Consider the following 18,863-nt stretch of genomic DNA (forward strand, 5'->3'; position numbering starts at 1 on the left):
ATATAAAAACTGATCAGGTATTTCCCAGTGATGTGTTTCTAAAAGTAAAAAAAAGTAGATTGTCTTGACATCAGAAATAATTTAGGGTTTAACATTTGACTTTTAATCACCATTCTCTGTATATATATAGAATTTCATTCAAAGTTTTCAGAAGTTTCTTGATGTTATTTGCAAGAATTAACATTATCGTCAGTGTAGCAGATAAAAAATTCTGTACCTTAAAATGTAAGTTCTCTGTTAAGGTACTAGTTATTAAAGGTTTTCATCATTTACATATGTAGCAGTAAAAAGCAATATTGCTACAATTCAGAAGTTGTTTTAGCAAAAGTTTTATGTATTCGAGAAAGACCTTTCTTACAGCTTAAATTATATCATATTATTTGAAAATTTTATCCCATGCAATATCATTGTTATGGTCACAGGAAAGTATTCTAATAATCAAGCAAAGAAAATTTAGTTGAATCATATATGTTCCATAAATTTGTACAATTTATCAGTTAATTATATAAAAGGAATCAAGATATCCTGTGCGCATAGCTCTTTGATCAAATATTGTAAACACCAATTTGCAACAAGAACAGACTTTCAGACAATATTGGTGGTGAAAGATTGTAGATTAACAGAACTGTTTGGCAAGGTAATAATAACAAAATCTAAAGCAACCTGTTGAAGTTTGGGTCTCTTTGTTCTAGGTCTGATGCCTTAATTTTGTTCAAAATAAACATTGGCTTATATTACTGTATATAATCTAGTTTAAGTCCAGTCTAAATGCAGTAAACTTAGACCCTTATCTGCACTGGCACTGGCAGATCAGGAATTTTGATGTTTATTCAGCTGGTTACTCCAAATAGATTGCATGGAGCCAGATGTGCCATTGCATTATTTGGCATCAGTTTAAAGTATATACAGTTTGCAGTAAGACTCAATTTATAAGCAAGTATGTACATCACTGGTACAGTACCATAATTTTTGTTCAGATTATTTTTATAAGTGGCTGAATTTTTTTATAATCTTGTTTAAATTCTTTGTTTTGAATGTGATTCTGTATTGGTTGACTTGGGGAAAATTGTTTGGTGTATTACAAAAATATGAAGGAATATTCATTAAATTCCTACTTGCAGTTTGAACTTGTGCTATATTCACAGATACAGTTTTATTGTTAAATTTTAAAAGTAGTTTAAAATATTTGTCTTTCTTCTTTGAAGACATGTTTTCATTCTCTCCCTCTCTCTCTCTCTCATTCTCTCTCTTTCTCTCTCTCCATATGAACACTGACATGCATGTGTCTGGGGGCTGGCTTACTTTTGATGGCAAAATATTAAAAGGATGGGATTCTTTTCTTCATTGTGAGATTACTTTCACAATAACCTTAATTCTAAATTTCTAAGGTATTGCTCTTCAGAATTCTTCATGTATATTTACAGGTCCACGAGTTCTACATGGCCATGACATGTGAAGGTTGTGCTAATGCAGCAAAGAGAGTGCTGCAGAAACAAGGAGGTACATGATGTAACAGCAATAAAATACATCGATTACCGTATATACTCATATAAGATGTGTCCAACTGCAAACTGCACAGACCCAGAACTGCCATTTCATAATGCATGGGCATCTGGACCTGTGCAGTTTGTTAGGAATAACCAGTAGAACAAATAACATAGACCTTGATCTGCAGGTGCATTATGTCTAAGGCAGATCGGGATCGTTTTTGTTTGCAGTTTGACTCTACTTATCAGCAAATATTTATGGTATGTCTTTCTGACAATGGAAATAAAATATTGTGTCTAGTGCTTGTGTGCAGCTTACTTTTCTATTTCTTATATAGTTCAGAAGATTCCTTTTTTGTGTGTTATGGCATAAAAGCACTCAAAGATTATATAGCATGCTGAGGCATGTAGAATAAAATACCTTGTCCAGCAATGGTTTTGGTCCACAGTTAAATACCATACAGTGTCACAAATGCTTTGGATGGAATATAACATGAATTTGTATGTTCAGGTTAGATATTAATTATATGAAAGAGGAATTAAAATGATATTTAAGGTTCTGATTGTTTTCATCTCTCATAAGACCATAAAATCCCAAGAATGTACTTAAGTTAACAAGCATATTTGTTGGTTAAAATAGTGTAGCTTGAATCTGAGTGCCTGACATGGAAATACAGCTGTATTTAATGCCATATCAAACATGTATATGGTTTAATGTGTATATAATAAAAAGGATCCTCAACTTCAAAGATATCTTTTCTTTAGAATGCATGGTACCGTAGTTGTGATCACAGCGTATATACTCTATCGCTCAGAAAATGCAAAATGAAAAGAAATATTCCAAATAATATCCGATATTAAATGTGTTGATGTGCCTGTGTACTTGAATATGCTAATTTGCCAGTGACCTGTAGTGTGGACCTGTGCTAACAGTCTTTTGATAGATCACAATAATATACTCCAAAAATGTTCTTATCTGAAATCACTGTAATTCCAGATTAATATTCCAGTTCAAGAATATTACTGATGGGCACTTTGCATTTCCAGTGAATAATAATTTTGAACAAATATTTCCACCCAAAGATATACTAAACACAACAATTGGACTGTTTGTACCTCAGATGTTAAATGCAGGAATGAGTAATTTCTCAAGTAAGATTATAAAAAAAAAGCTAACGTACAAATTTAAACCAGGATGAGGGCCACAAGTTCATTTCTTGACAATTCTAAGATGTAGGCAAGATAAAGTCTGTTACTAAAATTATAATAAAGAATGTGGTAAACATTAGGTCGACCAGGCTTTTTTAATGGGAAATTCCAGTGTCCTAGACCTAGATCCCATCAAACATGTTTACCTCTATTGATAATTTAATATTTAACCCACACTCATAAAGAAAATATTAACTATGTGTTACTTGTTTGCAAAATATATGTTGCTCATCAGGTACACAATGCACTTGATTTTGGACAAGGTCAGGACCAAAATGCAGTTGTACATAACATAATTATGGAGAAGAAAAAAAAAACAAATAAAAATTAAATATACATAACCAAATGTAATTGATATACATTCTGTGAAGTTCATTTCATTTAATTGATTAATCTTGCCCCAAGTGAATGGCTGTAATTGCAGTCAGCAGTTTTAAAAGCGATTTTAATTTGTTGGTTACTGTTGAAAGTAACTGACCCCTAATTGCACATGGGTCCTATCTTGTTGATCTGGCAATCACTTTTAAATGCCAGCTTTTCTGAGAACCATTTTTTAAAGGTGACTAGACTATATTTCAGTAATTAAAAAAAATAACTTGGAGTTAATGTAAGAAGTAAGTGGCCATAATAAACACTTTGACATTTTTTAATTGTCCATGAACTTCTGTGGCAAATGACAGTGTCTTTCAACACAAGGCTGGGTTATAAAATTAGGATTAACTCAGCTGTGTCATTTTCTCCCAAATATTGGGGTGTGATCAGATCTCAACAGGCACCTGATTGGACAGTTATATGCATGATTGTTTTGATAGTGACTCCTGATATCCTAGTTTTTCATATGCAGCCAGATTTTCATCATGTTACATAGGGAAATACCAAAACATTTAATCTCCTTTTGTAGGGCAGTGGAAAGGAACATTTTCTTAAAATTAAATATCATAATACACTTTTTAATGGTTGAATCCATCTGCAAACAACATAGACCATTATCTACAATCACATAATGTGCCGGCAGATCAGGGTCTTTGTTGTTGGTTTCTTCAGATTATGCCAAACAAACTGCACAGACCCAGATCTTCTTGCATAGTATGTGATGGCAGATACAAGTCTGTCCATTTTACAGTTGGACTCGATTTATAAGCAAATATATATGGTAACCTGTTTTGGGGAGGCGTACTAAAATTTTCACCAGTCAAACCTGTGCAGGCCTCCATGGGTAATTATGTAAAACTCACATGTAAGATTTTTCTTTTTTCTGTCAGTTTTCCTACATGTATTTTTGTAAAAAGTTTACTGAAGGAAAAACTGTTTGAAATGCTGAAACCTCTGAATTACAAGTCAGGTCTAGCAATATACATAACGTTTGCAGCCTTGTCAGAAAATATTTTCTATTGACTCTTCTGGAAAATGTTGTCTTATGGTAGTTGTGTCCATTTACAATTCTTATCTTTGTCAAAGCAATACATTTATGGAAATGTCTGTGCTTACAAATTGTGTGCCTGCAAACATGTTTAGCCTGTACTTTATTGAGACACATTTTTACAGATGCTGTGACAGATATACAGACGGATGTGGGCAGCAAGAAGGTTACTGTGACCTCAAGGCTGACCTCAAATGAACTTCTTGAGATTCTGAAGAAGACCGGAAAGGAAGTTAACTACATCGGTGTGAAGATGTAGTGTAGCTAGGTGTGTGAATTTATAGTCAGTTATGCAGGATGTATAACATTGTACATGTATGTGAACAAAGTACAGTTGAAATCTCTCTTGATTGAAAGCCATCAGGATCAGATTAAGGGTTAACCTCACTTCAATGAGAGCTCTTAGGACCAGCTTAAGGGTTAACCTCACTTCACTGAAAGCCCTTAGGACCAAACTAAGGGTTAACCTCACTTCACTGAAAGCTCTTAGGACCAAATTAAGGGTTAACCTCACTTCACTGAAAGCCCTTAGGACCAAACTAAGGGTTAACCTCACTTCACTGAAAGCTCTTAGGACCAAATTAAGGGTTAACCTCACTTCACTGAAAGCCCTTAGGACCAAATTAATGGTTAATCTCACTTCACCACAAGCCCTTAGGATCAGATAAATGGATATTGTTTGGGAAATGTTGGAGCATTAAACTTTTCAAAAAATGGTAATAATTGTCTTGTACTACTCTTAGTTGAGGGTCTAATCCATGTTAGCATCATTAATTGAGAAGTAAGGGGAAAAGAGTAACCAGTCATCACTACATAGAAAAGTAAAGGAAAAAGTACTGTGCCATCATTACGTTAGAAAAGTAAATTAAAAAGTACCCAGACTTCATGACATAGAAAGGTAAGGCAAAAAGAACCCTGTCATTATTACATTAGAAAAGTAAGGGCAAAAATACCAAGTCATCATTATATAGAAAAGTATGTGTGTGTGATATGGATTTGAATGTAGCTTTAAAAAATTTCAGTCATATTGCTACGACATCTGTAGTGTGGCAGTTTATTGCGATGTCTAACACTGGGGCATCATGCTACAGACATGTAGCATCATGTCCCACCCAGTCACATTATCCTGACACCAGGCTGACCAGTCCTAACACTAACCTTTTAATGCTGAGCACCAAGCAAGGCAGCTGCTTGTACCATTTTTTAAAATCTTTGGTATGACTCAGTGGGGGTTCAAACCCATGACCTCCAGCATCTGACGCTCTAGCCACTAGGCCACTGGATTGGTATGCATAGAAAAGTAAGGGAAAAAGTACCCTGTTATCATTACCTAGAAAAGTAAGGGGAAAAAGTAGCCTGTCACTAGTTGTTGCTCATGCAGTTTTTTAACTCAAAGTTAATCATTATGCATAGGTTGGATATTATGAATCCTCTTATCTTGTACATTAAAGAGAATGTTGGTGAGTCAGTCTTTTCACTGGTGCATTTATTGATATCAAAAGATTTCTGCAACAACAAGCCTGCAGAGTTCATCTATGGCAGTTTCAAAATCACTGTAGGAATCTCACAAACTCAGACAATTGGTTTGGGCAAGTGGTTAGAATAAATGCAATTAGCCCAGTCTTAAATTCACTAGCTCAGAAAGCTAATATTTTTCATCATTATTTTTTGCACAGTGTAATGAATTACTATCGCTAATAATTTGTATATTGCAGTATACCTCACTAAAATTTGAGTGGCTTTGTTCATATAATTTCTGGCTCCATTTCACTTCAAGCCACAGTTTTCAATATTTTTATTTCAATCATTACTGTTTTTGTTTAGAAAACAATAACTTTAAGTCAAGTAATTAGGACAGTGGACACATAGTAGTCAGGATGATGACCATGCTGTGTTTCTAGCTCAGGTGTTATGGAGTTTCAAGGCCTGGTTTGTTTTCATAAAAACAATTAAATGATGATCCAATTTGACAAAATATCAATACCCAGTCCAATTTTAAAATATATTTTTATGGTAACAAAGGTTTAATTGGATCTGTGTTTGCTTCCATGTTGGGTTTTCTTTTATGCTGCATTGCCCAAGGCTGTTGAAAGACCATAGGATAACCACATTCCTGTTTGAGTTCTGACTTCTTGGGATTAATCTTAATCTAAAATTAACTCTTGTGACAGAAAATTTCATTTATTTTTCAGATTAGAAGGATTTCGGTTTCTGACTTAGAGTTTATTAAAATTGTTGAAGGAATAATGTAGGACCTGACAAATTATTCTGTTTGAATGAAGTTTGGTTTAGAGAGGTGTTAGTATTGAGATGTTTAATTCATTTTCCTCGAGTTACAGGATTTAACATCAAAAGATAAGCATATGATATCCGTTCATCGGTGTCGATGAGGATCATTCAATGTCATTGATTCACTGGGGGTGGGTCCGGAGACGGCTGATCAGTCTGATCTAAGCCTGGAAGAGTCTGTTGCAGTGGGGACATGGATGTACAAGTTGCTGACTTGGAGTTGTGGAACTGCTGTTCTGCATTTGCGCAGATCATGTTTCTCAACTGCATCCACCAGTCTTTTCTGCTCAAAGGCTGCTGCACCAGCATGGACTTGACTGTGTCAAAGAGATCGATTAGCAGCAACACTCTCCCAGCTGTCAGGATCAATGCCTAAGTTCTTCAGCGAGGCCTTGAGGGTGTTCTTGTACCTCTTTTTTGACCACCTGAGATCTCTTGCCTTGCTGTAGCTCTCCATAGAAGACCTTCTTAAGTAGGTATTCTACTGGCCAGCCCATCGAAGTTGTGCCTTACACAGCATGATGTGGATACTTGTCATGCCAGCCTGAGTGAGCACTTCTATGTTCAGTACCTCGTCCAGCCATCTGATTTTCAGTAGTTTTCTCAGGGAGCTCATATGGAAGTGGTTCAGTTTTTAACATGGTGGCTATACACAGTCCAGGTCTCAGAAGCATAGAGGAGGGTGGGGAGAACAACTGCTGCATATACTTTGAGTTTGGTAGCAAGCTTGATGCCTCTCCTATCCCAGACATTTGAGCAGAGTCTGCCAAATGCTACTTTGGCATTCCTGGTGTTGACCTCATCATCTATGTGGACCGCTTGCCAGAGGGTGCTGAACCTGTCACATTTTTGAGCTTTTGGACATTGATAGTGATGGGTGGTTCCAGGTAATCTTCTTCAGGAGCTGGCTGATGCAGAACATCTGTCTTGCTATTAGAGATGTTGAGTCCAAAGTTGGTGCATGCTGTGGAAAAAAGGTCCATGCTCTGTTGCATGCCTGCCCCTCTGCTGGAGTTGAGGGCAGTCATTTGCAAACAGGAGGTCGCGACTGTTCTCAACTTGGACTTTGGTTTTGCCTTGAAGCCTCCTCAGGCTGAACAACTTCACATCCACATGGTATTGGAGACCTGCTCCCACATCACTGTCCTTGAAAGCATCCATCAACATTGCGGAGAACATGAGGCTGAAAAGAGTGGGGGCTAAGATGCATCCTTGTTTCACACCATTCATAACTCTGCAGCAATTCGGAATAGTTACCCTGGTCCTGGACTCTGGTAAGCATGCCATCATGAAAATGTGTCACCATTTCAGTGAAGACTTATGGACATCCAGATTTGGCCATGATCTTCCAAAGGCCTTCCCAGCTGACAGTGTTGAATGCCTTTGTCAGGTCCATGAAGGTGGTGTATACCTGGATATTTTGTTCAAGACACTTTTCTTGCATCTGCCTTGCATCTCCTTTCTGAAGCCACACTGATTTTGGCATTAGGCCATGATTAAGGTGCTCTGTGGGTCTGTTCAGCAATAGCCTAGTGAGGACCTTGCCTGCAATGCAGAGTAGAGAGATTTCTCTATGGTTGTCGCAGGATTGGTGATTGCGTTTGTATTTGTGGATGATGGATGCATCTTCGAATTCCTGGGGTATGTGTTTCTGCTTCCACATCCCACAGAACATCTCTTTTAGTCTTTCCACTAGCTTAGGCCCACCAGACTTGTAGATCTCAGCTGGGATGGAGTCTGCTCCTAGAGCTTTCCCACTAGACGGGAGCTCAATTGCCTTACGAGTTTCCAGCACTGTTGGAGGGTCAGCCAGTCTCGTTGATTTCCACCTGGAATAGATTGTTGATTGCTTCATCGTTGATGGAAGAGGGTCTGTTGAGGACACAGTGAAAGTGTTCCGCCCAGCAATTCAGTATCTTCTCTTTCTCAGTTATGAGAGTGCTGCCATTGGAGCTCAAGAGTGGGGCTGTGCCTGATGTTACTGGGCCATAAACATCACGAAGAGCAAACTAGAAATTCTTCATGTCATGTTTGTCAGCAAAGGACTGAATATCATCAGCCTTTCAGCTCAGCCATGTGTCTTGCATCTCATGCAGTTTCTTCCACACAGCTTGGCGGACTCTGCTGAAGGTTTCTTTCTTTGCAGCAGACTTTGGGTCAGTGTTGTACATACAATGAAGACGATGCTTCTCCTTTAGTAGGGAATTGTTTTTCAACATTGTTCTTGTCTCAAACCAATCTTGTGCTTTCGCATGGTGACACCTAGGGTTTCAGATGCATTAGAGTATACCAGATGTTTGAAGGCTGCCTAGCATTTCTCTACATCGTTGGCATCAGAGTCTGTGGTTTCCAGTTGGCTTGTCAGAGCTTCAGACAGAGCTTGCTCAGTGATGTAGACTTTCAGCCTGGAGATGTTGAGTTGCTTTGGAACTTGAATTCCCTGTGGATATCTGGGAGGATGAATTCTAAGATTCATCTTGGAAATCAGTAGCCTGTGGTCTGTCCAGCAGTCAGCACCACACATGACTTTGGTCACATGGACAACCTGCCTATCATTCCTGTGGACTAAGATGTAGTCGATTAGATGCCAATGCTTAGACCGTGGGTGCATCCAAATTGTTTTATTACAGTTAGGCAGGCAGAAGATGGTGTTTGTGATCAGGAGATCATATGTTGTGCACTTCTTAAGAGCAGATGGCCATTGCTGTTGCAGTTGCCAATGCCAGGTCTACCAATAGCTCCCTATTACAAGATGTGGTCCATGCCAACTCTGGCATTAAAATCACCAAGAATGATCAGCTTGTCTGACTTTGGTACTGAAGCAATCAGAGCTTCTAGATCCTGGTATAACTTGTCTTCGGCTTCCTCCAAATTGGTCATGGCTGGTGCATAAGCACTAATGAGTGTGGATTGCTTTTTTCCCTGTAAGGGTAGCTTCAGCATTATAAGCTGGTCATTAATTCCCTTTGGTAAGATGGAGAGTTTAGTCACCAAACTCAACAGTGAAACCAATTCCAGACTCACAACATTCATAGGTGCCACGTCCACTCCAGAAAAAGGTGTAGCCAGCTCCAACTTCAGTCAACTGGCCTTCATCGGCCAAGCGATTTTCCTCAAGTTACAGGAAATAACATCAAAAGATAAGCATATGAAAGAGTCATATCTTAACCAGAAAATATAAAACTGTTTTTCCAGAAGAAATGCTTTTATTTCAGTCCTGAATAATTAATATTATACACTAATTGTCTAATTAGACTTGTAAAAGCTTTTGTATTATACATCTTAAAAACCTGTCAGAAAGGCTAGTCATGGATGCATTTGGCCTGATTAGATTTTGGTGTTATTAAATGATTTTTACATTCCTTTCATAGGCAGGCTATGTTATGTTCTGATATCCATCCATCATTCCAATTATCTCTCTGTTACCAACTTTATTTCTGTAGAGTGGCTTACCAAACTTTGTGGGTAGTTTTCACTTCAGGTAAGGATGAATCCCGTTGATGTCAGGTCAAAAGGTCACTGTTCTGTGTAGCTGTGACTGAAAATGAAAAAAGGTTTCCACACCAGAATTTGTGTTTTCCATCATGTGTGCTTACCAAATTGTGCAGATGGTTTACACTTGGGATAAGGAGCCTGTTGATTTAATTTTTGTGGTCAGAAGGTAAAAGGTCAAAACTAATTTGTCAACAAGAACAAAAAAAATGGTTCCCATACACTAACTCCATCATTTACAGTTACCAAGTGTTGTAGAAGGTTTACACTTGGAGCAAGGCATGCAGGCCATATTATGTTATGATATCCAGTCTTCAACCCCCATCCAACAGTTTGTCGGTCTGTTAACAACCTTGTTTCTATACAGATAATATGAGTTGTCCACCACATATTTTCAGACTTACTGGATAGCTTGCACTTCATGCTGGAAAGAACCCTAATAGTTTTGGGATCAAAAGCTTAAAGGTCAAGGTCACTATGACTGATAGAAGAAAAATAGCTTCAACTCAGGTTGGGAACCAGTGTACTTCTGGGTATATTTGATAATTCTTGATTTGGCTAGTCCCATTGCTTTTGAATAATTACTCTGAAACTTGACATTTTTGACAGGAGTTTAACATGTGCATCATACTAATGATTTTTCACTTAATTTGAATGTTGTTTTGCCAGTTGTACATAAATCCTTACATTCTGGATGAAATTATGTGCTCTTCTATTTGTGACTCTCATTCAAGAGTGTCCACATAGGCATCCATGTCCAGTGGATACATTACCTAATTGGGAATCTCATTCAAGAGTGTGCACATAGGCATCCATGTCCAGTGGATACATTACCTATTTGGGACTCTCATTCAAGAGTGTGCACATAGGCATCCATGTCCAGTGGATACATTACCTATTTGGGACTCTCATTGAAGAGTGTGCACGGGGGCCCCGAGTAGTCTAAAGCGCTCACTGTTCCGGATCACTGCCATCTCACCTCTGTCTGCATGGGTATGCGGGAAAGCCTGCCAGTAGTTTCTCGTGGGTCAGTGGTTCTTTCCTGGGTTTTCCAGGGTTCTTCCTCCACCAGTTATACTGGCCGCCATGTATAGCCTATCTTGTGCTGAAAAATGGCGTTAAACCCTAGAACAACAACAACAACAAATCAAGGGTGTGCACATAGGCATCCATGTCCAGTGGATACATTACCTATTTGGACTAAGAATCATTTGGTTGCACTGCATATGTACATGTTTTAATAAGAGAAATCTCGTCGATTTTTCTGTCAGGTGGACTTGACCTACCTTTCACCCCCATCACATCACTAATAATATCCTTTCTTCTTCCTTGTTTTGGTGTGACAGTACCTCCATCTTTTATGAAATTATAGTGTAATGTGCCATTTCATATTTTAGGAATGCTTTATTCATTTGTTTGGAATAAAGCATTCCCAGGCCTACCATTTTAACATGCCTGAGTTATTTTTCATCTTTTCTGCTATCTTATCTTACAATAGCATATTAAAATTGTCTTGGGCTTCACAAGCCATATACACTTTCAATCCAAGGAGTCATTATGAGTGTGTAAATGAAATTAGGGCCTGAGACTGGGACTTTTGGTTGCCATACCTCAGTGTGACCAATACTCTGTTATCTACAGAAAAGAATTTTCACGAATTAAAGATAAGACCATTTCTTCTTTTTTAACTGTTGAATATTGAAACCATCTCTGATATTCTTGAGCCATAACAAGGTTTTGAAATTATTGTGGCCATAATATATGTAAGATCATCACCTTTTTCATTTAGAATCAACCTGTCATTCACATATGATCATCCATTCAGGAGGAGTTGGAGTAGCAGTATGTCCCCCAGTAAATTAAGGCTGTTTGGATACAAGATTGGTACCATTGTCATTTAGGCCCAGCTTGATGTCATAAGCAGTCTTTTATGGAAATCTCCATGTTGATATAGCCGTCCTTTCAGGATAAGTAGAGGAAAAGAAGATTTTTAAGATGACCATAAAAAAATGTTCATTAGGGTTTTTGTTAAGGGATTTTCAGTTGATGATATTTTCTAATGCTTTTGATAGCTGTTCATCTTTTGGATGAAGGCATTTTGATGCATCATACTGTGGCACACCCTCATAGCTGTTTGTCCTTGGGGTCAAGGCCAGACTTTAAAAATGCTTGAAGGTTTTGATTAAAGTTTGTTCATTTGCTTTTATTTTCTAAACCCCTTGATGTAAGTATATTCCTTAATTAACACCCCCACTCTAATTAACACCCCCTTTTCCTTTTTCAGAACAGAAAATTTCATTTATAGATGCAGTGTAAGACCCGTGCTTTTCAAAACCTATTTGCTTCAAATCTAGGATTACAACAGAATTCTAAAACAGTTTCATTTGATCACACTATCACTATGTATATATAAATTACTAAAGTCACAGGCTACATGTAGTGTTAAACATGATGCAAAAGACTTACCAGTCCTCCTTCAACCAGCTGCTGATTAGGAAAATGTGTTGATCATTTTAACTGTGCTCATATTTACAATGACTGAATTATTAGTGGCAGAAAGACCCCCAGGTGTAAATGTGGTTATCAAAAGAACAACTTTATCTTTCATTATTGTACTCTAATAAATGCTCACATTTATTTTTAAAAAGGTTTTTAAAAAAAACAGTGTTAATTAGGGAATATATGGAATTTTCTTCATGCTTGGGATGAATCGTTATGAAAGTATGATGAGTCCTTCAACAGCATGCTTACTCCGCTTTTGTCCTTAGTCAAGGTCAAATATTTTACAACAATGCTTGAATGTGGACTTGACATGGCGACCATGGCCTTCTTGTGACTACTTTACTTTCAGTGTATTATGGGTTTAATGAGACTATGTTCTCTTTTCCAGGACCAGAGGAAAGAGTAACCTGTCTTCAGAGTCATGGACATTCCTTCAGGTTTCTTCCACTGTTTCACCAAATATTCTTCCTTCAACCTGCTGGAGAAGTCACTAATGAGGATGTACTCAGTACCTTTTTAAAATGTGAATGCATCGTGATTTTCTTTCAATAAAATGTACTTTCATTAAAGAAATTATCTGATCAAACCAGACATTCATTGTGTGGATATACATAATGTATTCATATCTGTATTATTGCCAGAAAAGATTATTAATGTTATTTTTCAAAGATTGTTTGCTGTGATTACTGTAAAAACCTGGCAGATCATTTATTGGATTTAGATGTATATCTAATTATGTTATCAGTTTGGCAAGATGAGCATTATCAACGTCAAGTTTAGACTTAAGTAAAAGTTTGCTTCCTGTATTATTTCACCGTGTGCAATTCTGTTATTTATTATGTCATGTACAGCAATATGTAACACTCCATAGTGTAATGAGCATGTCAAACAAACTTCTCATAAAAAGCAATGGTATCAAACATACATGGGGCAGAGTATCTTATGACAAATTATAATTCAAGTATGTCTATATTTACTAATTAGTAGTACAAGTATGAGCATTTTTCAAAAAGTACTGATATAAACATATGGAGTACTCTAGTACTAAATTGATAGGATAAAAGAAGCCTAGGACTAAACTGATTGGATAAAAGAAGCCAAGGACTACAATGATTGGATACAAGAAGCCTAGGACAACACTGATTGGATAAAAGAAAAAGAATTACATCACGTTTTGTATATACTTACTGTTCTTCACATACCACAGTAAACTTTGTTGTTTTTTAAGTACATTTGATTAAGTTTTCCAAGAATGGTACATGTTACCATTAATACTGCATGTTGGTTACAATTTTGGAGAGGAAATTCATACTGTCATTTATTAAGTAAGCTTCCCCAGGCATATACTGTTTGTGTATCAGTTTCAGATCCTGGTAGATTATTCCAGTTTCTACTTCTTGGCTGCTAAACATGTTTTCCGTTGCACTCCTTTATAAATATGTTTTTAACAGTTATATCACTTGTGATTACTTGGAGAAATTTATCTTTCCTGATGATTCCACACTTCTTCATTCTGTTCACAAAAAACCAACAAAACCGCTACATTTTTATTCTTTGGTATCAGAGCAAACATTCATTCAGATAGGGTTCATCTAATAACCATTAAATTTAAGAATATCTGGTTCAAACATCAAAGGTTTGTAATAAATTTAATGCAAATCCTGAGGATTATGTCCTTTATTTGTACGACCTTTCATGTGCTGAAAAATGGCATTAAATCCCACATAAAAAAATCACACCTTGTACTATCTTAGTTTTCTTACTGTAACTGCTAATGTCTTAATTTTATATCTTTGACTATACATAAAAATAGACTTCAGAAAGTAGAAGCATTGAATGTGTTATTGTACAAGATATTAGCAATATCATTTTATCTAGATAAATCCACAGATGCATTTAGAAATGAATAAAGTTAAACAAAAGATGATGAACTTCTGGTTTAATATTAAACTTGGTGTGCTTGAAAATCATTGTTCTCACATGCTTCAGATGTCTAGTCAGGTGTTATGATGTTAACAGCTAAAATAAAGGATTTACAGTTTGGTCAAGTCCATTGATATACTATCAGAAAGTTGTGTATATAAACATCAGTTTTAGCAGACTGGTACTGTGTTCTTGCCATGTGTTTGATTGCAGAGATATAGGGTATTAAATGTGATTTTTCAGTAGTTACAAAAAATATAATTATTTCTAGATTTACAACTAAAGGTTAATCAAGACAAAAAGATGATCATCATTTGAAAACTACCCAGTCCTCATTTGTCTCAAAGATTAAATTGGTAATTGGTCAACTTAAACTTTTAACTTAAATTTTAGAGAGGATAGACTCAAAACTATATCTAAATTTCTGTTACACTCAAAAATGTACTCTGGAGTACTGGGCACTGAGCAATACAAAACTTAGAACATTAATACCCATGTTAGAACATTAATACCCATGTTTTTACTATTTAACAATTTGGGCACAAGTTCTTGAATTTTTGGAGCCCCAAAATACAAAGTAAATGAGCATAGTGTACTCTGTCCCATGTCTAATATCAAATGATGTTGATTCCAATCTTGTAAAATATCTCTTATGCAGAATCATGTTTCTGCATGCTTCTTCTGCACCATAACAGTTGTATCATTTATTCATAACTCGAAATATACCCCATAAAATGGTATGATTTATTCATAACTCGAAATATACCCCATAAAATGGTATGATTTTTTCACCTTTTTTGATCCAGTTTTGAAGTATGACATGTGATAATACTTGCATATTGTAACATTTTTAGTCTTAATATAATGGGACTTAACATTTTTGGGTCAGGACAACAATGGGATTTACTGATTTATTTGTGTCCACAAATTACTTAGGTGGAATTATGATGAAAAAGACAAGTTTGGATATGTTAAATCTGTCTATTGTCAAGTTTCAGGTTAATTTGTACTTTGAAGAAAATCTTGAATTAACCAAAAATGTCAAATTCAGTTTAAATCAGAATTTAATTAAACAGTAATAAAAAAATATAAATGTTAAATCTTATCATTAATTAAATTAAATTATATTAAACACTATTTATTTATTTATTAAATGTCAGTTTGATGAAATATTTATTAATCTGTCAAAGACATGTGTATTGCAAGAATGCTTAATGTAGTAGCTTTTGTTAACGCATTGTATATATCCTTAGCAATTATTTCTGAAACTATACACACTATATTTTGCAGTCTGCTGGCAGATAATGTGCTGCTAGTTAAATGTGCATGGGCCCTGGGTAGCCCAAATGGTTTAAGGTGCTCGCCTCCACAGATCCCTGACATCTCACTTCTGTTGATGTGGGTTGGAATCTTGACTTGGCCAACATTTGTGTGTGAGAAAGCTTTCCAGTAGCTTACTGTGGGCTGGTGGTTTTTCCTCCACCAAATATACTGGCAACCATGCATAGTCTATCATGTGCTGAAAAATGGCAATAAACCCACAAAATCAAAATGTTATAAATTGTGCAGTGGGTTTCTTTTACTAATAACCTCAGGGGTACAGAGTGGGTAGGTGTGTTCTAAAAATAGCTGTTGCAATATTGTATTGTGATTCAGAATGTGTTTCAAAGTGTATGACTCTACTAAGGCTTTCAGACAGTATAGACTTTGATCAAAGTGTATGACTCTACTAAAGCCTTCAGACAGTATAGACTTTGATCTAATTGTATGACTCTACTAAGGCCTTCAGATGGTATAGACTTTGATCTAAGTGCATGACTCTTTTAAGGCCTTCAGACAGTATAGACTTTGATCTAAGTGTATGACTACTAAGGCCTTCAGACAGTATAGGCTTTGATCTAATTGTATGACTCTACTAAGGCCTTCAGGCAGTATAGACTTTGATCTAATTGTATGACTCTACTAAGGCCTTCAGACAGTATAGGCTTTGATCTAATTGTATGACTCTACTAAAGCCTTCAGGCAGTATAGACTTTGATCTAAGTGTATGACTCTACTAAGGCCTTCAGACAGTATAGACTTTGATCTAATTGTATGACTCTACTAAGGCCTTCAGGCAGTATAGACTTTGATCTAAGTGTATGACTCTACTAAGGCCTTCATACAGTATAGACTTTGATCTAATTGTATGACTCAACCAAGGCCTTCAGGCAGTATAGACTTTGATCTAAGTGTATGACTCTACTAAGGCCTTCAGACAGTATAGACTTTAATCTAAGTGTATGACTCTACTAAGGCCTTCAGACAGTATAGACTTTAATCTAAGATCACATTTTGTGAAATGTGAAAGTCAAGAAAATTTGTTCAATTTCTTCCAGAGGGTCTTGAATAACAATGACACCTCTCAGGTATCCAAAATGGCAACTTGTAAACTTGTCCACTCTAACACATGAAACAATACTTTTATTACAAATCTGGTATGTTGAAGTTCTCCAGAAAATATATGAGATAATTTCAGTACCCAGCAATTAAAAAGAAAAGAAGGGAAGAAATGGACTATTTTGTGAATTTCAAGCATTATTTTTTGCTCTCAGTACCATCAATGGATTTTGCTGTTATTGACATTATTCAGTGCAGTTATGATATTTTTTAAAAATGTAAAAGCTGTTGCTGCTGTAATAGAGGGCGTTATTATCCTCAAAGTATTAGCACTATAGCACTATGTCATTAATTTCAACTATCTTATTAAAATATACATACCGGTGCATGATGTTTTGTAATGTCTGGACATTTTACTAAGCCTTATATTGTGTATTCTATACATGCAGATGAAAGGATTAAAGTGCCATCAAAACTCGACCACATGTCATTTGTATTCATTGGTTAACAAATCAAGCTCACTCCTTATAATCCCATATTTTAAGATCTCTACCTTCTTTACCTTTTTTGTTTTACTTTTTAAAGAACTTTGGCATCTTTTTCTATTGATCTTTATTTTGTAGGAATAAATATTTTCATTTGGAAGGATTTTATTGTCCCGAAATATTTAGCAATTTTTAGCTTTATCGGTTATAGACCAGGAGAGCTTATCAGGTGGCCAATTGTCTGTCACTGACCATCCATTTGCACAGGTACCCTATCACTATTCCTCCTACTACTTAGAAGATTGCCACCAAACTGTACACACACCATCATTCCAAGGTCTAGTTAATTCTAAGTGAAAATGGTACTGCTCTGACTTCCAGTATGGCTTCAACAGCAGCCAGTTTGAAAATCTTGTTATCGCTACTCTGCCTGAATAGATGGCTATTATCAACATACGGTTTTTACTAAAAGATTTATGATATCCAGCTGCTCCTAATTGAAAATGGTGCTGATCTCCTCCTCATGATAGCTAGTTGGCCCTATCTTAAGATAGTTCAACGCATTATACCATCTTGAAAATCTTGTTATTACATCTGAATGGGTAGTTATGTCAACATGAGATTTTCACTGAGATGGTTTAAGAAATCTAGTTGGTCCCAACTGAAAATGGTGCCTATCTGACATCCAGTATGCCCTCCATGGTAACCATCTTGAAAATCTTGTCACTTTTCTACCTTAAGAGAAGCTCAGATTGACATGTTTTTTTTTTACTGTAATACTTCTTGTGATGTCTAGTTGGTCCTAAATGAAAATGGTGCTGATCTGACATCCACTATGGCTGCCCCTGAAGCCATTTGTAAATATTGTTATTGCTACTCTGGCAGAATGAATACTCATATTGGCATAAAGTTTTTACGACTTTTTATGATGTCAAATTGGTCATTAATAAAAATGGTTCCACAAGGATATCCAATATGACCACAACAGTTAGTATCTTAAAAATATTGTTATCTAACTGATGTTATTAATACCTCTCTCTCATCAGGGGAATTTCCATCATTTTTCAAAACTGCCATTGTAAAGCATCTGCTGAAGAAACCAACACTAGACCATAACAATATAAAGAACTACTGCCCAGTTTCTAATCTCCCATTCATATCAAAAATCTTAGAAAAGGTTGTTCTATCCCAGCTTGTATCTCATCTGAATTCAGTCTTTTTAGCAATGTACAATCTGCATATCACCCTTGCCACAGTACTGAAACTAATCTTCTAAAAGTAGTTAATGACATTCTCTCTGCTTTGGATAGTGGAAAGATTACAGTCCTCACCCTCCTTGATTTGACTGCAGCATTTAACATAATAGACCATGATATATTACTTCACCGTCTCCAGCATGTATTTGGCGTTCATGATACAGCCTTACTGTGGTTGAAGTCCTACTTGGTCAACAGGACAAATTGTGTCTGCAAATGGAATACACGACTCCAGCCCAGTTGATCTATGTTGTGGTGTTCCACAGGAGTCTGTTCTCTTCATTCTATACACTCAGCCGCTCTCACATGTCATAGATCATCATCCAGTGTGTCACCAATTGTACGCTGATGACACCCAACTGAAGTTGATCCTACCATCCAAGGTGTACAGAGGTGCATTTCTGATGTGAAATCATGGATG

At 36.4% G+C, this 18,863-nt stretch overlaps 1 protein-coding gene across 2 annotated transcripts in view; it reads left to right on the forward strand.

Annotated features, from left to right (window-relative positions):
- LOC149797018 (copper transport protein ATOX1-like) overlaps positions 1–17,181 on the forward strand; it is a 37,575-nt gene extending 20,394 nt beyond the window's left edge. For both annotated transcript variants that reach the window (XM_089961676.1, XM_089961675.1), the window contains exons 2-4: positions 1,425–1,500; positions 4,242–4,384; positions 12,788–17,181. In XM_089961676.1, the coding sequence (XP_089817802.1) occupies positions 1,425–1,500; positions 4,242–4,375 (210 nt within the window). In that variant the 3' untranslated portion in view covers positions 4,376–4,384; positions 12,788–17,181. The remainder of the gene's footprint in view (positions 1–1,424; positions 1,501–4,241; positions 4,385–12,787) is intronic.
- The last annotated feature ends 1,682 nt before the right edge of the window (positions 17,182–18,863 follow it).

This window comes from Sinohyriopsis cumingii, chromosome 6, assembly GCF_028554795.1.
Source record: "Sinohyriopsis cumingii isolate HCF-2022 chromosome 6, ASM2855479v2, whole genome shotgun sequence".
Lineage (NCBI taxonomy): Eukaryota > Metazoa > Mollusca > Bivalvia > Unionida > Unionidae > Sinohyriopsis > Sinohyriopsis cumingii.